The sequence below is a fragment of the Rhinolophus ferrumequinum genome, chromosome 22 (assembly GCF_004115265.2).
Source record: "Rhinolophus ferrumequinum isolate MPI-CBG mRhiFer1 chromosome 22, mRhiFer1_v1.p, whole genome shotgun sequence".
In the NCBI taxonomy this organism is placed as follows: domain Eukaryota; kingdom Metazoa; phylum Chordata; class Mammalia; order Chiroptera; family Rhinolophidae; genus Rhinolophus; species Rhinolophus ferrumequinum.
Genome location: NC_046305.1, coordinates 43,170,813 through 43,193,307, shown reverse-complemented (window position 1 = coordinate 43,193,307; position 22,495 = coordinate 43,170,813). Strand labels below are relative to the sequence as shown.

The following is a 22,495-nucleotide window of genomic DNA, read 5'->3' as shown; positions in this document are numbered from 1 at the left end:
GAAGCTGCTCCAAGTCTGGCCTCGGAACAGAAGCTCTGCTCCGCGCTGCGAGAGGGTCCGGGAGCCCGAACAGCGCGCGGTTTCCGTGGGGCGGGTGTTCCCACACGGGACTTTCTGGTGGAGCCGAGCCTGGCAAATGAGCGCATGAAGAAGAACGGGGAAATGGACTGCTATTTGCGCCGTCTCAAACAGGAGCTGGTAAGAGCAGAGCGGGCACCAGGCGGGCTGGGCAGCTCATCCCAGTGGGTACCTGGCCCCGCCGGGTCACGGGATCCTGGACGCGCGCGGGTGGAGGAAGTCCAGGGAGGAGAGGGGGAACGCGCACCGGCAGGCAGAGGGCAGAGCCTGTACCGAGGGAAAGGGTCCACGAGGAAACTTAGAGCAAAGATAGTGTGGGACTGAGGCCACACAAGCAAGCGACAGAGACCGAGCAAACCACACCCAGAGTGAAAGGTGCCCAAGGAACCCCAGGGAGAAAAGAGGGCGCACCCCGAGACGGACAGACACGCGGACGGAGTGGGACCCAGGTGCCCGCACGGAAAGAGCGGGACGCCAGTGCCCAGCTGCAGGGGAGGCTTTGGGCAACGAGGAGCGCGCAGGGCGGGCGGGGCGCCGGGGAGCGCGGGCAGGAACCCTGCCCAGGGCAGGAGGTCAGCCCGGGACTGGCGCTCGAGGGGAGCTGGCACCGCCTGAGGCCCCCAGCTCTGCGGGGTTTGGCAGAGCTGGCGCGGCTGCGGGGGCCGGCTGGGCCGGCTGTTTGCCCGGGCTTGTCTGCCAGCAGGGAGGGGGCTGGCAGCTGGAACGGCAGGGGAGGGCTCTGCTTGGAGGAGGGGCCCGCCTGGCAGATCGCGAGCGGGAGCAATGGAGGCCCAGCCAGATGTCAGGTCTGGGCTTGGGGCTCGCGAGGGAGTGTGAGGGGGCGGGGGCGCAGGGGCCGGGAGAAGTAGCTCAGTGGGGAGGGGTACCCACGTGGGGGAAGGATGACTGCCTGCTAAAGCTCTGTTAGGTTTTCATCGACTTCATGTATCTCCCCTCCCACCTGCCACCTTTCTGTTCCTTCCAGCACCAGGCTTCAGACAGTCAACCAGGCTCTCTTGTGTCCTCGCCTCTGCCTCTCTTTGTCCCTTTTAGTTTGTTTCTCTTGGAGTCGGCCTCTTAGTGTCAGTTTTCTCCCCTCCTCTTTCTTCTTACTTTTCAGAGCCAGGGGCACCCAGGCTCAAAACAGCAGACCTGGATCCAGCAAGTGCCAGCCCATGGCTCTCCAGATTCCATGACAGCCTTCTCTCACTCCTGCCTGCGGACGCTCCACTCTTTCTGCGGGATGGGGTAGGGGGGAGGGTGCTTGGCCGCTGTGTTAGAAGCCATCTTTGGGGGAGGGGAGCTTGAAGCAGCAGGTGTTCTCATTGATGCTTCTTGGTCAAGCTGCCCAGGCGTTCTTCCTGTCTGGCCTACTCCAGGGCCTGCCTGCTCAGGTCAATGCTTACTTCTCTGGTACTTCCTCCTGAAGCCCTTTTTGTGATGATGCTCTGATGGGAACGTTACCCAGAGAAATACTTCTTCTGTGAAGGGCAGAAGAGTCTCCATCATGTCCTGTCCCAAATTAGTTTTCACAAGCTTCCAATATCAGTTTGGAATAGCTGGCCCAGCCCATACATACACAAACAATTCTGACCTTTCCCATGCATTTGTCCAATCCAGAAAGAAGGGTCAAGGTCGTCACAGATAATATCTGATGCCCAAAGCCCGTGCTGAGAAAAGAATCTAACAGAACCCTCTTTTTATGCATAGAATCTGGGACCACACCACCCACCTCAGGATCTGCCTTAATAGAGGGTTTGTGGGTGTTCCTGGCATGGGCTTGCATTTTAAAATCCTACTGATTTGCATTTTTTACAGCACCCTAGGTAGGTGGTGGTGAGAGGAGGAAGAGAGAGTCTGTGGGTGCCAGAAGATTAAAAAAGGCAAATAGGAATCTGCGCTGAGCTGAGCTCCACATCTTGATTTGCACCATCTCCTGCCAAGGACTGGAGCCCCCAGTCCCCAGGAGGAGGAAGGGGAGAGGCTGAAGTCACCCAGCTCCCCATTAGCTTTCATTTGGCGCTTTGTCTGAGCAGCTTCAGCCTTTGACTCTCTTGGAGAGGAAGCCAAATGCCTGGCCTGGGGCCCAGAACGACACTCAGATGGGAGAGCTCTGCACCCTCCTCCCCACCCCATGGGACTCCGCCCCCTCCCCTGTGCCAGTCTGCCCAGAAAGGAGACACAGCAGAATGACAGGCAAAGCTATTCGAGTCTCCTTCACTCCCTGACATCTAAGCCCAATGGTTGGGTCGCGGAACCAAATCTCAGTGCCTCAGTTTTGCCAATGGGTGTGAAAGAGAAAGCACAGCTGAGTTAGCCCAGGCTCAGCCTTTTGGCTCCTGTAAGGACTGTGGGGATTGAATTCAATGCGGCTTGGTTGTGGTTGTGATAAGAAGTTATGGGCTTGTTTATCTCCCAGGTCTGCAATGGGATGGGAAAGACCTACAGTGGGTTTCTGTCATGAGCTTGAGTGAGTGTGTATGTGTGTGTGTGTGTGCACGTGTGTGTATGTGCGTGCATGTGTGTGCATGTGTGTGTGTGTGTGTGTGTGTGTGTGTGTGTGTCTATTCATCCCAGCAGCCAGAAGCTTCCCTGCCACCCAGGAGGACTGTGTGTTGCCTGGCTTTGCCCTGAGTTAGTGTACGCCCAGGAATGGCACTCGTGTAATACTAGTCAAGTTCAATCTTCATTTATTCCACTAAATTCCCTTCCAGAAGCATTCGTCCTGCAGACACTGGGGGTTAAACCTGCTGGAAACGGAAACATTAACGGGCTGTGAAACTGTCTCTGCCGAGGGTGTTCTGCGCCCCCCTCATACATTTTGGTCCTGTCCATGGCCCAGAAAATCTAGACAAGAAGAGTCTGTTCCTGAAAACCAAGGTAGCAGAATTTCCTGAAGCAGAAAATGTGTACGGTCATGAGTGAGCACTGTGGGGAGGCTGGGGGTTTGGGGGATCCTGGCTTCATTAGGTTGATGTCTAGAGAACTGGCCCTTTGCCCTTGCCTGGAAGGGGACGGGGATCAGGTTTCAGGGATGAAATGTGGCAGGAGAGTAGCAGCAGCTGACACACTTCTTCATTAGGATGAGGGGGTCGGGGCTGCACATACTCAGCAGGGAGCACATCTCTTCCCCCTCCAGCCGCTGAAGAGGGGCCCGCCTGCACACAAGGCCTTGGGACCAGCTGTTCCTTACACACTGCTCCCTTGAGGACTTCCAACAAAGGGGGTAGACACGGCACATGGAGGAAGCATATGCAAGATGCTCACAGGGCGTTCCTCGTGAATTCAGATCAGTGTAGAGCAAAGGGAGTGCATAAAAACTGAGTGAGCGGTGCTTGTGACGTATAGACAGGCTGGGAAGGCTTCCTGGAGGCAGAGAACGTTGGTGGAGGCCAGCTCCTGGCATGTCCATCCTAGCTGAGGCGCGGTGAAGCAGCAGAGGGACTTCTGTGAGGCTGGAGAAGGTCATCCTAGGACAACGTGCTGTTCCTAGAAGACAGTTATCTAGCTGCTAGTGGCCACAAGTTCAGGAGGTTCTGGCATTTGGAGGAGGACCAAGGCCTAAAGGCAAAGTAGGGAGGAGAAAAGATGGTGATAGAGGAGATACAGCAGGAATAGCTTGCAGCTCCTGGGGAAAAAGAGCCAATTTCCTGAGGCAGAAAAAAGCTTTTGCAAGGGATCTCACAATGCAGTCTCCCTCTATGTTTAGAGCTACGGCGAAGAGGACTTTGGACTAGAAAAAGCAGGGTGGTCAGTGGGAAGAGCATTGGCCTGAACTCAAATCCTGACTCTGTGTGAACCTGGTAGATTACTTAACCTCTCTGTGCCTTGGTTTTTCTCATCTGTAAAATGGGGTTTTAAGAATACCGACTTTAAATAGCTACTGTGAGGATTAAATGACAGTATAGGCAAAGTGCCTCCCCAACGATATGTCCTTACCCGTAGCACAGTTCTTGGTGTGTTGTAAGCACTTGGTAAACTCCTGATAATGGACTGATCAGACTGGCATGCATTCACTCACAGAACATGTTTACTGAGTCCATACCATGTTTAATGTACTTTACCAGGCACTGGTGCTATGGTTACAAAGACAAATAGACATAGATCCTGCCTTCAGGGAACTCGCAATATCATAGGAGAGATAATAATAACATTCACTGATGTTAACATTTATTGATCTGCCAGGCATACAATGTATTGTCATTTAATTGCCAAAGCAGCACTAAGAAGTGGTACTTGGATGACTCCCATTTAATACACGAGACATGGCGAGGTTAAGTGACTTGGGCCAAGGTCACAGCGCTGATCATCCGCAGAGCTAGGATTCCGGCTCAGCCCTTCTGCGTGCAGAACTACACCCTTCAACTGCACGCGTGCAAACCTCTAGTGTAGACCGGGGATCCAGGCTGTAGGAGAGGCACATTTCAGTGCTCCGAGAAGGGAGAAATGACCTCCAGCTGGGGGATCGGGGAAAGCTTTGTGGAAGAGGGAACATTGGAGCTAGACCTTGAGGGTTAAATAGGGACCTTAACAGGAGAAAAACATTTCCAGGCAGATAATAAAACAACAGGAGCAAAAAGCACAGAGATTCAAGAAATGGGGATGTTTGAAGACTCACTTGAGTTTGGCTAGAACATAAGGTGCGGACAGAGACATAGGGCGTAACAGGGCTGAAAGAGTTCTTGGGAGCAGACGATGGGGACCTTTATTGCCATGCTAAAGCGGCTGGCCTTTTCGACATGCATGTAAAGCAGCTTGATCAGATACACTTGGGATCTGGGAGGTCGTGGGCAGGAAGACACTGAGGCAGGAGGGTGAGTTAGGAGGTTATTGTAAGAGCCCACAAAGGAGAGTATGAATACCTGAACCAGGAAGGAGAAAAGGAAGGTAAATTCTTGAGGTCACATGGATGCCTAAGGAACTTGACTGACGGCAGTGGACAGGAGCTGAAGCTGGTCGGGAGAGCGGCCTTGGTGAGGTGGAGAGGCCGGTTTCCTGAAGGGGCAAAATTGGGCCCCTCTCTCCGTTGGCCTCTTGCCCGAGCCCGTGGCCCCCAGAAGATGGTTCAATTGGGAGAGTGAGTTCATCCGTTTCACTCTTCCTCCTTTCTTTCCCGTCCTCTCTCCTCCAGCTCTTGGCACAGTTTCTACTTTACCTTCCTGTTGAGAGTTCCAGCCAAGAGCAGGGGGCTGTGAAGGTCCCCATTCACTGAGCTGGAGAATGGGCCACTTGGCAAAAAACGAGGCTTTTCCCGTTTCCGGCCCTGAACCTCCTCCTAGCTTCCAGAGGGCTGAAAGGGACTGTTTGGGGCTCTTGTGAGTAATGGGGGTGGGGGAAACGGGGCAGGCACACTGCCAGGTCCCTGGGCAAAGCTGGAGCCTGTGTCAAAGCATTCTGGCTGAGCTGGGAGAGGGTGGGGGACGGATGGATGCAGGGCACAGCTGTGGCATCAGTCAGCGGCCTCGGAGACGGCTTGGGAAGGTTGCCGAGGATGCTGGTATCACACGCTCCCATCCTCACTCCTCTCACACCACGAAGGGGCCAGCGAGTGCCAACGGGCGGGAGGCTGCTGTCCGTGGACAGCTGACCCCATACTACCCCTTGAGAGCTGAGGTCTGGAGGTCCAGGATGGCGGGGTCTGAGTTCAGAGGAGCACCTTCCCCTGTAGCCTCAGGCAGGCAGTTCCCCTTCTCTCTTCAGATGATTCAGTGAAGAGACACCTTCAGTGGAAATGAATTGAGCGGGGTCCTGGAGTCCCTCCAAGACTTCATGTTCTCCCTCCCTGTTTGATGGTAGTTGCCCTTTGCACGTCTTACTGACTACCCTGGTTTCCTCCCACGACAAAGCAGCGGTTCTGATAATGTGGAAAGCCTGCTGGCCAGGAGGAAGAGGGCCAGCTTTGGGGTCCCAGCCCTCCCACTAACGTGCCTCAGAACCTCGGGCAATAGATCAGGTCTCCGCTGGAGGTGCTCAAGATGACATTAAGTGATAGATGAAAAACTTCTCGTTTTAGAGACGGAGAGAGTTACCATGTGTTTATAGCAAGTGATATGCATTTCCCGTAAGTTCTTACATAAATACATTTATATAAACAGTAGATTTAAATAAAATATTAAACAGGAGACTAGGCCATATGTAGATATGGTGCAAATCATGAAGGAAGGCTGGGGAAGAATGTTTGGGAAACGCTGAGGGAGAAAACGAACCTCTCAGATCCCTAGTCCTTCAAGTGGGGATCCCTCCGGCCTCGCCAGCCTCCTTGAGTAATTGTGGGATCAGATCCCGCCACGTGGCGGGAAGGACAAGTGCTGTGTACATGGGAGGGGTGATCACTTTACACAATCAGGAACCGACGCACAAAAGGCTGGCGAGTGTGCCCGGAGTCACTCAGCTCGGCCTGCAGGCCAGGTCTCCAGACTAGAGCAAGCGGCTCTTCGGACACCGGGCGGGCTCCGGGATTGAGGCCACCGGCTGGTTTCAGCTGCGGCTGCGGGAAAGACTAAAGCTTCACATGAAGAAAATGTTCAGAATGAAACATTTCCAGGCCCAGGAGGTGCCTGTGGGGTAGTGTGGATGCTGGGGGCGGGGGGACCTTTCTGGGGCCTTTCTCAGAAAAGAGTCCCAGAACTGTCTCTGGGGTCCGCTTACGAAGGGTTTTATGTTTCGATGGTGGAGCACATTAGCTCGTGTTTGTGTGTGTGTGTGTGTGTGTGTGTGTGTGTGTGTGTGTGTGTGTGTGTGTGGTGAGAGAGAGAGAGAGATATTAGGGGTGGAGAAAGACAGAGGTGGCTGTTAGATCTATTCCCACACAGACTAAGCTGGGTGTGTTTTGGTTTGGTCCCCGTCCTGTGGAAGGACCTGGGGCTATGAGCCACTGAGAGGCCAGAGAGGAACTCAGCACCCTCCAGCATGGAGATTGGAATTGAGTTGCTGATGAGCTCTAGCTGGGGATTTTCTCTGATTTGGCCCATCTCCTTTGCTCCCATCCCACAGTGCTCTCTCTTTTCCCTCTTGGGTTCCCGAGGCAAGAGAAACCCTGGGATCTGAGCCGGTCCCACGCTCTGGACAAGACAACCGCCTGCCCCCTGGCTCTTTCTCCTGGGGTGACATCATTCCCCTCGGGGTGGGAAAGGCTGCTGCCTCTCAGTTAAGACCCAGCTGATGCTCCTGCCCTCCTCCCCTTTTCCCTGGCCTCCCCGTTTCCTATCCTCCGGCTTCCTTCTTCCGTTCTCATCCGGCTCACAGCTGCCTCCTCACCTGCAGTGTCAACCCTCCATGGTGAGACGATGGGCAGGAGGGCGCCAAGGCTTCCTTTTCCTTCCCCTTTCCTTCCTCTGTGTGGGGTGGGGGTGGGAGAGAAGGGACAGGTCAAGAGATGCGTTTCTACGTGATCAGACCAGATAGATGAATGGAATCCAATCATTACTAGGCGTTCAGGTTCATAGAGGAAGAAATGTTCTGCGAGCTCGTAGGAAGTCTTACATTAAGATAACAGCCCAAATTCACCTCTAGGCCACACATAAACACATGCTACCTCACCCAACTGTCCGAAGCTGTACCAGACAGGAACTCTTATTCTCATTTTAAAGACTGGAGAAATTAGAAAACAGAATTTAAATAACCTGCCCAGATCACACCGGTATTACATAGTAGAGCTGGGATTTGAACCCTGTCCCATTTGTCTCCAGAACCCAAGATCTTAACCAATACAGAATATCATTTTCCATGTGGGTGTAATTTCAGCTGTTGTTTACTTAAATGGGGCCTGTGTCTTATGGGCAGCCCTGCCTTCATGCATACCCACACATTCGTCCTCCCTGGAAAATGGTACGAAATGTCAGCATTATTTCTTAAAGATTTTTCCATGTTGGAAGAGATTGAATGGGGTCGTTTCATTCCTCCCTCTGCCTCTGACCGGGCCTGTGTTCCGCCTTCTGGAAGGAATCCTGCTAGTTCAGACTCCTTGCCTCTGGGTGAGATGAAACCTTCAGATATATCCCTGACTCTTTCTCCCTGTGTGGTGAGTTACCGTCTGAGGGCGGCAAGCCATCTGGAAGGATGATTGGGGGTATTCTGTGGTACTCAATGTGTGTTTTATGGGTACGTAGCAAGTGCCAGGTCCTGACTGGGGAGACATAACAATGTACAGGTCTCAGGGCCTCCCTCAAGTCATAGATCTTCCGTGCATTTTGCCTGAGTGAGCCTCGACACGCCTGGAGGAGCTGCGGCAGGGACTGGAGTAGTCGGACTACAGGCAAGAGCCTTTGCAGAAGAGGTTCTGACATGGGAGTAGAGATGTGATTCTGAGTGGTCGGTGCCACGATCGGAGGTGTGTGTTGGGAGCACTGATCTGGTGGCTAGAAGGCCGTCCAGGAGGCTTCTGCCTGTCGGGATCGAAAGGCAAATGTGACACATCTGAGGATAGGAGCAGGGGCGGTTGTGTGGAAAAGCTAAACACGACCATGAGGTTCCAGGTTGGGGTGAGGAGCAAAGTGGTATGAGGGCAGGAATTGGGAAGTCGAAGACACAGTTTTCCGGGAAGGGGCCTTGAGAAATTCGGTTTGGGGCTTCGTGTCTCCGCTGACCCTGCGCTGGGTCTTCCCCGCTGCGGGTGAGCTGCCTCCAGAAAGAAGGAGTCAGGGAGCTGGATGTCAAACACGCAAGAGTGAGGAGCCATCAGCAAACACAGCCGCCCCTTAGGCTGTGTCTCTCACCGCTGCCACTCAAGTGGAACGAGCTGGCCCAGGCAGCCTGGCAAACCCCAGGGCGGTCAGGGCCCCAACACCACCACTTCCTGCCCTGTGTGGGGCAAGGTGTGCAGGGTGGACACTTCCCCACTCGGCAAAGGCGTCTTTGGCCCCAGGGACAGTCAGTCCTCCATTGTCTGTTCGTGCTGCTGGCTCAGGAGAGCCTGGCCCGGCCTACCACCCTGCCAGGGCTGGCGTTGGCAGGGGAGGGTTGCCCTTGAAGCCTGAGAGGGTCAGCTGCCCGTGCAGCCCTGCAGAGCCTGTGTGCCGTCCTCCCAACCTCTCCACCCCGTGGGCTTAGCTGCGTGTCTGCGTGTGCATGAGGACGCGGCTGGGAGGTAAGATGATCCCCACGGGTCTCTGGGGGGCTTAAGAAACAGATGGTCCCCGCACAGGAGTTTTGCTGCTGGTAACCTGAGCAGATCTGGGGCGGGAGTTGGGGGGACCGAGGCAGCTTGGGCCCGGGACAGAACCTCGTGAATGTTATCAGACGAAGCATCCCCGGCCCAGCCTCCACACTCGGCCCTCACCCTAGTCAATCTCTCAGCCCCTTCCAGCTGGCATCTGGGACTCGGGCCTTCGACGTCCACAAAGGGTCTGGGGAACTAGCTCCAAGTGTCCCCACTCTTGGCCAGGGCAGCGGTGCCAATTGGGCTGAGAAGGCAGGAAGAGCGCTGGAGCCAAGTCTGGGAGCAGCTGGGAGAGGACAGGTGTTTGGAAGGGAGCGCAGGGCTGGGACGAGCTGGGCAAGGCTTTCCACCAGCAGCCGCTTCCTCATCTCGCCCCTGACCAGCCAGATGCGAACAGGAGGGAAAGGAAACCCCCGCCTACCCTTTCTCACAGGGAGTCTGAGCGCCTCCTCTTCCCCGAAGGTGCCTTCCAAGCCAGCGCCACTGGCAGCCACGAGAAGCCGGGGTTGGTAGCTAGGACTGAGGCGGTCGGGGTGAGATGTCCTATGTTTGAGTCCGGCCCCATGAACTGTGTGACCTCAGGCAAGTCACCTCACCTCACCGTGGTTACCTCGTTTGTTCAGACGGGAACACTAATAGCAACCTCAGAGGTTTAGTTAAAGATGAAATGAGAGGAGGTGGGTAGAGTCCTTAGCACAAGTCGTGCTACATAGTGAAGAAGGTTCATAAAATGTCGTCATCATCTTCACCATCTCAGGAAGGCTCAGAGGAGGAAGAGGGCACAGACACAGACAGTGACAAAGACATTTTGTCACCACGACGTCAAGCTGATCTCGGCTCCTCCTCTGTCTATGTAAATCTTGAGACAGTGACTTGTGTGCCACAGTTTCCTCATCTGTATAGTGAAAGCAATAGTGGTCACTCCCTCGCAGGGCGGTTGGGGTGATTGACGACAGGCGTATTTGCACACATGCACCTGCACACACATCGATGGAGTGTCTGCCGTAGCAGGTCAGCTGCCATGAATGTCACCTCCTTGATCCAGCAGTCTTGGCGTCACTCTTCCTCCTCTCCCGGCTCCGGCCTGCCCTGTCCTAGGCTGGACAGAGGTGGGGTCAGTGGTAGGCTGAATGACTCTGGAGATGTGTGTTTGGGGAGGGCGGTCTACATTCAGGGCCAGTGAGGGGCAGCTCCCCCCAACCCCCATGGCTCATGGGCCCTGTGCGCTCTCTGCCCCCCACAGGTGTCCATGAAGGAAGTGGGCGATGGCTTGCAGGATCAGATGAACTGCATGATGGGGGCTCTGCAGGAACTGAAGCTGCTGCAGATGCAGACAGCCCTGGAACAGCTGGAGATCTCTGGAGGGGGTCCTGCCCCAGGCTGCTCTGAAAGCCCCCGGACACAGCCCCCGTCCCCTCAATGGGACGGTGGCAGAGGCCATGCCAGGCCTGTTGCTCACTCCCCCTCCAGCCAACCTTCTCTTGGCAGCAGCAGCAAGTTCCCTTCCCACAGGAGTGTGTGTGGGAGGGATCTGGCCCCCCAGCCCAGGACACAGCAGCCAGAGCACCAAAGCTGTGCCCAGCAGGGGCCAGAGCTGCTGGAACCAGATGACTGGACCTCCACCTTGATGTCCCGGGGCCGGAATCGGCAGCCTCTGGTGTTGGGTGACAACGTTTTTGCAGACCTGGTGGGCAACTGGCTGGACTTGCCAGAACTGGAGAAGGGTGGGGAGAAGGGTGAGACTAGGGAGGGAGGAGAGCCCAAGGGAGAGAGGGGCCAGCCCCGGGAGCTCAGCCGCAGGTTCGCCCTGACAGCAAACATCTTTAGGAAGTTCTTGCGGAGCGTGCGGCCTGACCGGGACCGGCTGCTGAAGGAGAAACCAGGCTGGGTGACACCCACCTCCTCGGAGCCCCGAGCTGGACGCTCCCAGAATGTTAAGAAGCGGAGCCATTCCAAGGGTTCTGGACATTTTCCCTTCCCAGGCACGGCAGAGCCCAGGCGAGGGGGAAGCCCTTCCACAAGTTTCCCCAAAGCCCTGGAGGCATCACCCTCTGGCTTTGATATTAACACAGCTGTTTGGGTCTGAGTCCTAGAGACAGAAAGTTAACGGAGCCCATAATGGCCAGGTCCCCAAGCTGGGACTCTGGGGAGGAGGGTGTGCAAGTGCTATGGCTTTCAGGAGCCTGACTCCAAGTTCCTGTCCCCCAGGAAGGAGGGAGAGGACGCAAGAGCGGCTGGAGCAGGACAGACAGGACTGTGGTTGGGAGAGGTTGTGGTGGGCTGGCTGGTGGAAGAGGTGAGAGAGTGTGTGTGTGTGTGTGTGTGTGTGTGTGTGTGTGTGTGTGTGTCACAAGGGGCTGGAGATGACAGCGGGGGGGAGCGGGAGGGGACCAGGAAATCCTTCTTACATTCCTTCACTGCCCCCAAAGACCCTTTAACATCCTGTATGGATGAGGGCACTGGGGCCTCAGGTTCCCCAGAGAGGCCCCCAGTAAAGCCTCTCACTCCCAGTCCCAGCCTTACAACTGTTTGCTTCCCTGGTAAACGCTGCTCCAAGCACAGGTATTAAACCTCAGCCGTCCTGGGAGGGGGAGCAACAGAGAGGCAGATACCGCCCCCCCCCCCCCCCCCCCCCCCCCCGCCTGTTCCCAGTGCCTTTGAGATTTCACCTGGCACCTGGATCCTGAGAAATGGCTGAATAAGGAGTGTAGGTGTAGGAGTACTTGAGGCAGCCTCTTATTGTCTTTCCAAAAGCAGAGGAATGATGATATTTGTATAGAACTTTAAACATTGGAAAGCCTCTTCATATCTATTACTGCCTTTGGAAGTGGGCAAGTAAGGCCGGTATTATCCCCACTTTCCAGACAAGGAAGCAGGCCTCCCCAGCCCAGTGCAGGGCTGACCGGGAGCAGCAGCCGGGCCCCAGGCTCACACACACTCCTGCCCAACCTTGTCTCCAGCCCTGAACCCCCACCCAGATATGGGGCGTGTGCATTCTCCAAGGTGCACCCAAATGATATACTCGGAAGCACTCATTTCAAGTTCCCAGCTCTATTCCCGGCCTCCCTCCCTCTGCACCAGGCGCAGCCTTGGGCCTCATCTTCCAACCTGACCCAGAACCAGCCCCGCAGGAGGGGAAGGGCCCCAGCAGCAGCTGAGCTCCTGAAGCAGCAGGGGTGGGCACGTGGCCCAAGAGGCGACGCCACCCCAGCCGCCCCCCTGGAAGCCACCAGCCTGCCTACTCTGGCCAGGAACACCCGCTGGCTGGGAAAAAACAATGTAGGTCCCTGTTCCCGCAGAGCCAGCCTGGGAGGGCACACCCTTTCTCCTCCCCTCCTGGCCCATCTCCCCTCTGCCTGATGAGGGGTGACAGCTGCAATTAGAGGCCTGACACCTTCCTGCCCTCAGATCCTTAATAGCAAACGAGAAGAAAAATAACAAGGCGCTTCCTGCATCCCGGACCCCCCAGGGTGGAGATGGTGGGAGGGGGCTCAGAGTGAGCACCTCAACTGCTGGAGGCGGAGTGGTTGGGGTCACTCCCAAATTCCTAGGCAATCAAATGGTGGATGTGTACTTTTTGGTGGTCAAAGCTCCAGGAGGAAAGGCGCTAATTCTTTTTTGAGAGCTCACTATTGGCCAAGCCGTGTGACGGCCCTGGAAGGTACTGTCGTCATCTTGGCAAATGAAAGAACCAGGATTTGAAGCAGGATTGTCCCAAACCCCTGTCCTTTCTCCCCCTCTCCCTGGAGTTTGCCAACGGAGGTCGCCCTGCCTGCCCGTCCTCTGTGTGTCCCCACGGAACTCTGATACTTCAGGTGAAGGCCCGTTGGCGGGGGCTGCCGTGGGTGGTGGCGGTGATTGTATGTAGAATGTGTGAGTGGGAAGACTCATTTGAGACCTGAGAGGAGGGAGCCGGGGGCTGCAGGGTGGCAGAGAAGCCATCCAGCCAACAGTTCCACGAGGCACCAGCTCCGTGTCACAATGATCCTACAGGAAACCAAGTCACCTCTTGGCCATTCATCCTACTCCTCTATTCTGTGGACCAGTCACAGCAATTCAGACCAATTGAACAGATCTTTGTGAGTCCCTCCCAATGCCAAGTATCCCTATGGGAATTACCAACATTGCTGTAAGGCCAGAGCAATGGAAAGGACCCAGTTCCTGCCTCAAGGGGCCCAGTGGGAAGAAAGAAACAACTTACCCCCCCCCCCCAGTTAGAAGGATTCAAGGGATTCCAGTGAATGAAAACTTAACTTTAACGTGGGCCAGAACAAGACAATGAGAGTGACGTTTGCTGCTAACAACATTCAATGACAGGGGTGGGGACAGCCGTCTGCATTCTTATTGCCTTCTCCCCACACCCTGGAAGTGGCTGCTGTTACTCTTATTTGCATGGAGAGGCTCAGTGCAGTTCAGCAACTTGCCCAGGGTCAGAGGGGCAGAGCTGGGACTGAAACCGTTCCAACCCACGGCCAGTGTTGTGCTTCTCACACTACCCTGCAGACTGTCCATATCTGCTCCAAAGCCAAGTCGAGGAACCACCACCAAACCTGTCCTCCCCTCGTACTCAGGCATGAATAATAAAGGCGGTGCTGACGTCTGGTGGGGGACCTGGCTTGGGTCTTGACAGGGCTGATGTACTGCCCCTATCGTCATGGCATGCTTTGCTAATAAAAGCTAATGGCTCATTCATTTACTGGCACCCCCCCATAATTTTTTCTTTTCCCTCCCCCTTCTGGGCTCCTGCCATGAAGATGATGGACACTTTTACTGAAGCTGAGGGAAGAGGGCAACGGGAATGCCGGGGGCCTACGCGATGCAGGAGAGCAGGGGTAGGGAGCACTGTGTGTGAGGGGCCCTAGTGGAAGTAGCAGAAATGGATGGCTCAGTTCTGCCCCGGGGGCTCATTTTATGGTTAATCAGGACATGCAAATAAGCTGGAAGCTCACTGAATACCCTCCCTGGCACGGGGCCCCGCCTCACACCTGGCCCACTTCCCTGGCAGGTACGGGGCCCCCTGATTGGCTCAGACATCTGCTCACGGCCCCCACCTGCTTTGTGGCCCCGTAGCCCCAGAGTGTATGGATGTTCCTGGACCCTAAGCCCGAGCTAGGAGTCCCTGCTGGACACGGTGCTGGGCCTGCCTGGTCTCCCTCCAACCCTCAGGCCTGAGACCCCTTTCCCAGAGGACACAGGGCCCGTCTCCCTGAAGCATTTCCCCTGCACCCACCTCTCAGGTTGAGATCTGAACTCAGACTTGCCCTAAGAATGGACCTGGTTCAGCTCTGTCCCCACCACATCCACACCTGCTCCCCAGAGCCCTGTGGGGGAGGGGGCCCGCTGTCCTTCCCATTGACATTTCCTGTAGGGCTCAAAAAAGCAAGGGGGAAGCAGGGGCCTGTGTCCAGCTTTCAATCCACCTCAGGTGACTCCCCGCCCCAGGGCAGTTAAGGCACCTCTGCCAATACCACAGCATGAGCACTGAATTTGGAGTCAGCCAGGAGAGGAGATCCATTTCTGTCACTGTGAGCGTGAGCATGTGGCTTGACCTCTCGGAGCCTCGTTCTTCTCATCTGTGAAACGGGGATAATGCAGGGCTGCTGAGATGTAAAGAACATAATGCACCTAAGGGTCACACAGTCTGGAACACAGCAGACGCTCAGTATATGTTGGACCACCTGACCTTCGGTCCAGGCTAACCCAGGGCAAAAATGCTGGGGGAGAAAAGCTTTCTCTGAGCCTCGGTCTCGCCTGTTAAAGAATGTATACTGGCCTGATTACCTCACAGGATGTAGCAAGGATCAGAGAAGACAATAGGTGTGGACATGTTTTTGTACAGTGTAAAAATATCATCCAGATGGGTTGTTATTTACCAAATGGCAGTTTACACTTTTCCACGGAACAAAGATGGGATGTGTGTGGGGGTGGGGTGGCGTGTGGAGAGTGCAGCGGCCTGGGCTGAGCTCAGAGATGGTGCCTGAGGACCCCACCGCCTGGGGACGTGCTTTGAGGAACACCCGTGCCCCACCCCCCGGCACCCCAGCTCTCCCTCACAGCCCTCTGGCCCTCACGATCCTGGCAAGGACTAGAGAGTTGAATGAGCCAAGTCCTGATGGTTTTAAGAGTCAGGCCCTGATCTGCTCTAAGGCCTTAGTCGCTGGAGCCCCTCCCAGGCCCCCCATCTCTCCCCTCCTCAGTCCTGCCAGCCTCCCTGGGGGCTAATGGCCTAAAGGGGCTTGGGGCGTCCTGGAGTTCTCTCCCACTGGATGGCGTGGGAGGCATGGTGGAGGGAGGTGTCCGTAGAGTCGACCCCTCCTGACCGGCACCAGGCCTCAGGCTCCTGCTGCCAGAGGAAAGGTGGGCTAGAAGGGCCTGGCCAACTGGGGGTACAGGGCAGGGGCATAAGGACCGCAGACTGCAGGGCACTATTGCTAGATGTCCCCTGCCTCCTGTTAGCTTCCTCTATCCAACTCTTACAGCAAATAAGTGATGGAACCTCTCCCACATTCGCTCTGAACTTGATGGAGGACTTCACGCCTCTGTGCCCTTCAATCAGTCCCGACACATCCCTCTACCCACCACCTCCAGCCCCCCATAGACACCCCAAATTCTGGCATGTGCACACGCATGCACACGCACTATCATGGAGTTGGCCCTGCCAGGGTCCCTGACACTGGGCCCTGGGTAGGGAAGGGAGCAGGACTGGCGACATCATACCAGGTCTCAGGCCGCAGAGGCCACACACCCTGGCTTCCACCCCACAGCTGTTCCTTCTCAAAATGCCTCTCTGAGCGTGTCCTTCAAGAGGGCTGCCCGTTTCAGGGACAGCCCCAAAAATGACCTCCTGATGCTCTGTCCCTCTGCCTTCTCCCCACCGTGACCCAGCTCTGGGCTGCCCAGCTGCCCCTTTCTGCCCTCTCCACTCTGAGAGACGCCCCCTAGTTTCCTCCAACTGGCCAGACAGGGGAGTTTCAGGCACAGCACATGCCACTTGCACCCAGTCCCAGGCTGCGTGTCGCCTCCAGGGGTGTTGCTTTGTGGCGGAAGGTGTCCCCATGACGAGGAAGAATCAGGTTTTGTTTTCTCATTCCCGCCACACGTTATCGCACATGTTACTCCCCGGCTGCTTTCCCGGCCCCCGGAGCCTGTGCCTGTGCCTCGGAGCTTCCTTGTCTGCTCCTCCTGACCAGGGACTGGAGCCTGCAGCTGCAAGGGAGTGCTGCCTGGGTCTGTGAGAACAGAGGAGGTGAAGGAAATGTCTCCGAGATCCTGGGACTTCCTCCTCACTCGGCCGGCCGGTCTTCTCGGGGGGGTCCCGGGGCCCAGCTCTGCCCACTTCAGACACCAATGGACAAGCTCAGCCTATTTCTGGGCATTTCTCACCCCCTAGTCTACCCTCCAGGGCCATGAGGTACTTCACAGAATGCTCCCAGTCTGGGGTTTTCTGCCTCTAAGTCTTTGCATTGGCTGCTCCCTGAGGACTCGGTTACCCACTGCCTCAGGTGGCTGACTTGTACCCATCTTCCCCTCTGCAGTCGCCAGTAGGGCATCTCCTCTGAGAAGCCCTCCCCGGAGGCCTTGTGTGGCCCTGTACCCACCACGGGACGTCCTTTGCATTCTCTCTTCCCCTTTGGACTGTGAGCGCCTCCAGGGGAGACAGGACTCATTCCTCACTGTGCGCCTGCAGCCCCGAGCACAGGGCGGTCAGCTCGACCCCACACCTGCCAGGGAGCCCTGGGCTGAGCCTGGCTCCAGCCACCTCATCAGCTGCCTCCCAAGGCCCACTTTTCACTCTGCTCTTCAGTCCTCTCCCCAGGACATGGGAGCTGCGACCTCCCAGAGCAAACTCTCCGTCCCTAAGCCCCTCCCCAAGCTGTTCTGCAGCCCCCTCTGTGCCTGGCCTGTTGCTTGGGCTTTTCCACCTAGCTTCCCAGGCCAGTTCTAGTCCAGGGCCAGCAGCCTGAGGCGCCTTGGTCCCCACCCCTCCCTCTAGCTCCGTCTCTGCACACTGTCATTGGGCTGCCCGGAGCTCAGGCCCTCGCCCCCCATGCCTGCTCAAATCCTGAGTGGATCCCAGGTTCCAGGCTGGAGGACATCACTTCTGCCCCAGCCCCCACCTCTCCCTTTCTGCTCACCCCCTGTGCACTGGTCTTCCTGACTTGGCCCATCTCCTGGTTCTTTTTGGCAACATCTGGCCCCAGACTTACTCTACTCTAGTCTTTCCTTACCGGCTTTGCCAGGGCTCTCCACCCCAAGTGGGGACACCGAGTCTGCTAGCTCCTCCTTTCCCCATTGTGACTATGGAGGGCCGGGCAGGGCATCGGGGAAGGAAGCGGAGCTGGGTGTTTAGCGCCGTCCCCACCTCCAGCCCCCACTGCTGGCCCCACGCCAGGCATTGTGTCCCAGGGGCTGGGTGTCTGCAAGGCGGCAGGCATGCACTCATTGGTGGGTGGACAAGTGGTGGGAAGGAGAGGCTGTCAGGCATACAATTTTATTTTAGCCCACATCCCACCCTGAAACACGAAAACAGAGGTTCTTCCAAATGGGGTACAAGCAGCAACTGAAAAAGCTGCACAGACTCAGCTCTCCGAGCAAAGGTGCCAAGGCTGGTCACTCCGCCCCAGATAGGCTCCCAGTACCCACGCAAAGCGCCCAGCCTGCACTGCCACACCTCATGCACGACGGGCCTAGGGAGCGAGCTCAGTTGGAGGGAGCTCCGGGCCAGACCGACGCAAGCAGGTGTTAGAATCCCTGATCTGGGATTCTAAGCATCTGTCCAAATAAGTCCATTTATATCCCAGGAAATAAAAGGCTAGGCTCTGCACCAGTGATTTCAAGGCCCAAAGAATTCCAAAGCACGGCGTAGCCTACAGGACCCTGCGGGGAGTGTAGGGATCAAATATCTTCTTTCAACATCTCGGCTCCCAGGAAAGGCCGGCAGTGGCCAGCGCCTAGTCCCAGCTCCAAGTCCTACTTTCCCAACTGGGGACACTGCATGCATAGCGTCCCTTTAATCCTGGCTGCTCCTTCCAAGTCCCCAACCCATCCAACTGGTCGGTGATGTGAAGGGCAAGGTGGACGGGGGCTACAGAAGGGCCTGTGCCTTTCTTTTCACCCATGAGGGGAGGCCAAATGACGGGATCTTGGGAAAGTCCGCACCTATGTATAAAGGTGGTGGGTTAAGGAAAAGACCCTCTTTGGGGCGGCTGGGTGGCTCAGTTAGTGAGAGCATGAGCTCTGAACAACAGGGTTGCTGGTTCGATTCCCATATGGGCCAGTGAGCTGCGCCCTCCACAACTAGATTGAAGACAACGAGGGGCCGCTGAGCCTCTGGAGGGGCGGGGCAGCCATCAGTTGGTTAGAGCCTGAGCTCTCAACAACAACGTTGCCGGTACGTTGCCGGTTCAATTCCCACATGGGATGGTGGGTTGCACCCTCTGCAACTAAAGATTGAAAACGGCGACTGGACTTGGAGCTGAGCTGCGCCCTCCACAACTAGACTGAAGGACAACGACTTGGAGCTGATGGGCCCTGGAGAAACACACTGTTCCCCAATAAAAAATTTTTAAAAAAAAGAGAGACCCTCTCATCAGTCGTCTCAATCAACATGGTAGATCCCGCCACCCAGGGAAGGGCTGGAAGAGCCAGAGGGGCTGCTGTCTCATGCTGTGACGTTAACAGAGAAGAGAGGAAAACTTGGGAGGGTGCGATGGTGGAACCAGTACTTGCTGTATGCCTGCCCAGTGGGGGCCAAAAATTCTGAGGGGAGCAGAATCATATCAGGTGAAGCAGAGGAATAGAGAGTGAAAAAAAATTTTTTTTTGTGCCGAAGCATTAACGCTGGTTGCGTTCTAAACCGAACTCCTGTTTGGGAATGATCCTAACCATATGCCGCCGAGATCATCTCCACTAAAAGGGGGGAGAAGTGAGAAATGAAGACGGGGAAGGCCACCCGAGTCCACGGGGACGAACGTAATACTGTAACTTTCATCCCGATCAGTTGTGAAATGTCCCCGTCCCTGCCCTCTCCAAGTCTCACCGGGCGACCGCGATGGCTGTTCCCTCCTTCAGCCCCCTAGACAGCCGACTTCGTTTCAAGGCCCCAGTCCGCTCCTCCAGCCTATTCCCTCCACATTAACACCAACGGGAACTAGACCACTTCCTGTTCCCAGGTTTTCTGTACTTGCTTTTCCCTGAAATCTGCAGGTACTATTCTTCCCCACTCTCGCCTGTAGGGAATTCCACCCTTGAACGCCTCCCTCAAAGTCCTCTCTGAAGCATTTGCGATCTCCCAGAACAGAAAGCATCTGTTCCTTTTGTCTCACTACTTTGCATACATATTCTTTACGGTACTTGGTACTTATTAGTTCTTTGTGACTGTCGTCCGTTCTGCCACTACGCCTGCCCTTGCTCCTACCAGGCTCAGCTTCTTCACTTGGATACTAGATTCCATCCATTTCGCCTACTGTTTTCCTCCCCAGTGGATCGTTCCCACGAGCACACAAGCTGGCACTGCTCCCCTCATCTTAACAGTAGTCCATGCTTTGCGTCTCTCGTCTTTCTTCTCGTTTCCTCCTATACGCACTCAACACTGTCCACCACTCCACTGACAGTCCACCACTCCACTGACAGCCCACCAAGGTCACCATGACCTCCATGCCCTCCTTTGCTAATTCTTCATCTCCCAATCCCATGATGGGAGTTCCTGGACCTCTTCTCTATCTGTCCTCAACCCTAGTGATTCTATTCAGCCTCCTATTCTTAAATATTAAATGTCAACCTTCTGTCCAGACCTCTTCCTCTGAATCTGACTCACATTCGGTCTCCTAACTGGTCTCTGCTGCCATCCTTGCTCGTCTATAGGCTACTCTCAACTTAACAGCCGGAGTATTCCTGATGGTAGGTTGAGTCAGCTCATGTTATATATACAGAGGGTGCCAAAAAAAGTATACACATTTTAAGTAAAAAAACTATTAAAATTGTAATACTCAATATGTACCGATAACAAAAGATGAATACAAGTCACGTTTGACTTCCGCAAGTACAACAGGTGCTCAAAATGGTTACCATCAGCGTAATGTTAATAGTTTTTTCCTTTCTTAAAATGTGTATGAATTTTTTGGGCACCCTCTGTATATCCTTTGCTAAAGTCCTTTCCGTGGATCCCACTCAGAAGATGCTGAAGGATACTTGCCCCCTCCCCCATCCCTCCCATCCCCTTCTCCTCCCTCCCTTTTGCTCACGCTGGCCGCCTTGTGAGTCCTCCAACATGCCAGGCACACGTCCACCTTATGGCATGTGCACAGACCCTTCCCACCGCACGGAAGGCCATTCTTCCCCAAACCCCAGCTGTCTGGGCAGCACGTTTCAAGTATTTATGCAAATGGCAACTTCAGTGAGACCTAAACCTTTCACCCACTACCACACCATTCCCTCTGTCAGCACTCCTGCCCCTTTACACGGCTTAACTGTTCTCCATGGCACACACACACACACACACACACACACACACACCTTGCTACCTGCTGAAAGGAAACCCCAGGAGGGAAGGATTTGGGTTTGTATTATTCACCACTGCATCTCCAACATGCAGAAGAGCGCCTGGCATACAGTAGAAGCACGCCCAACTTGCTGATAGGCCCATAATGACCATACCTTGTTCTGTTTTGTACGCCCAACACTAAGTTTTACATGGTTAAACTTAAAAATAAATGCACTGAAAACAGCTCACAATAAGGGCCACATCACTGCTTAAAATGGGAAGGGTTATTACGGTTTTGCCTCAAGAGGAACAGCCAAGCCCATGCTTCTTAAGAGAAGCAATTAGCAGGAAATGTGTGTCACACCTTGAGCCCAGAACCACAGGGGGGCTTCTTAACAAGCCAAAGAACTGGCATCCTTCCTCCCTCCCCAATTCCCCTTTAAAACTCCGGTGAATGTCTGCAAAACAAAATCCATGCTGCCTTCCCTGGAAAACAGAACTAGGCACCCAGTTCCAAGTCTCCAGCGGTCCTCAACAAGAATACTTAAGCAAAACATGGCATTCAGTAAGTGGACTGCACGTTCGACAAACCCAAGATGGAAGTGTAGGAAGAAAAACCCATGTTCTCTGCAAGGTCTGTACTGCATTTCCACAAATAACTTGCATTTTGGGGGAACAGAAATGCTAAAAGCTGGGTGGTTAGACTGCCTCAGAGCCCCACTCATTCCCCTGCCTGCTGGGCCCTTTCCTGATCCTGGACAAGCACCCAAACCCTCTGCCCTTTTAAGTTTGGAGCTGAGACCAGAGGGGCTATTTTAACATACATTTAAGTAGCACCTTAAATAAGTTTAAGACCCAAACAAAACAAAACGTTATTTTACGAGTTCTTTTCCTCCTCCAAATACCTGACAATTTCTTCACACTTTGGTTTAACCACACACACAATTTATAAGAGCATATTTTATGCCTTCTTCTAACATTCTATGATGGCTTACAAAGGAACAAACTGAGGTAATCTTTATTTCTTTCTGTCCCTCAGTCCTAAAAACAAAAACCAGTCGCATGAACCAACAAATACATGTGTACCTTGTAATGAAGACAATGAGGCAAACCGTTTGAAGTTGGGCAGAAAATGAAGAACGTTCGTGTGTGGAAAAAAACAGCTCCAGCTCAAGTAACGTGTTTTAATAAACTTGGTAATAAAATAAAGATCAGTATCTTCCCAAGGATTAACTTTTTCCAAGTACATTCTGACTTCAAAGCAGCCGATTGTTTCACTGTGGAGTAAATGGTGGCCAGTTCTGATGGTTGAGCGAGGTACCAAAACAAGATTAGCTCAAAGTTGTGGGGGAAGAGAGTAACGCGTTTCTCCGAATATTCCTGGAGAAGTAACCCTGTGGCCCCAGTTCAATCAACTACAGTATTATTTATGCCTTTGATAAACTGCTGACATTATCTCCCCTGACCAATTAGATTGTAACCTCCCCAGGGAAGGCCTTTGTGCCTCTGTGAGGCATTCAGTGCTTACAGATGGCTTGAGCACATTTAATTCAACGCTTATAGAAATGTTAACTGATACTGAAGCACCCCCTGGTGGAAGGTAAAATCGTAGTTAGACGGTGTCCTTACTGTTTAATTTCTAAAACTAGATTGTTTGGGGGCACTGCCAAGCCATTCAAGTCACTTGTGTTTGTTTTAGTGGGAAAAAAGCAAACTACCGACTGTACCATCAAGCCTCCTTTAAGTTATATGGTACTCATATAACCAAAGCCATTATA

The 22,495-nt window shown here is 54.5% G+C and overlaps 1 protein-coding gene across 1 annotated transcript; it reads left to right on the top strand.

The window, feature by feature from the left end:
- On the top strand, positions 1–11,842 carry INKA2 (inka box actin regulator 2). Its single transcript, XM_033092138.1, has 2 exons — positions 1–198; positions 10,479–11,842. The coding sequence occupies exons 1-2, from the start codon at positions 145–147 to the stop codon at positions 11,319–11,321; spliced, it is 897 nt and encodes a 298-aa protein (XP_032948029.1). The 5' UTR covers positions 1–144; the 3' UTR covers positions 11,322–11,842.
- The last annotated feature ends 10,653 nt before the right edge of the window (positions 11,843–22,495 follow it).

Excerpts from the sequence above, each read along its gene's own strand:
- INKA2 (XM_033092138.1), top strand. The coding sequence starts at position 145 with ATGAAGAAGAACGGGGAAATGGACTGCTATTTGCGCCGTCTCAAACAG. Across the intron at positions 199-10,478 it reads GCCGTCTCAAACAGGAGCTG|GTGTCCATGAAGGAAGTGGG; the intron begins GTAAGAGCAGAG and ends TGCCCCCCACAG.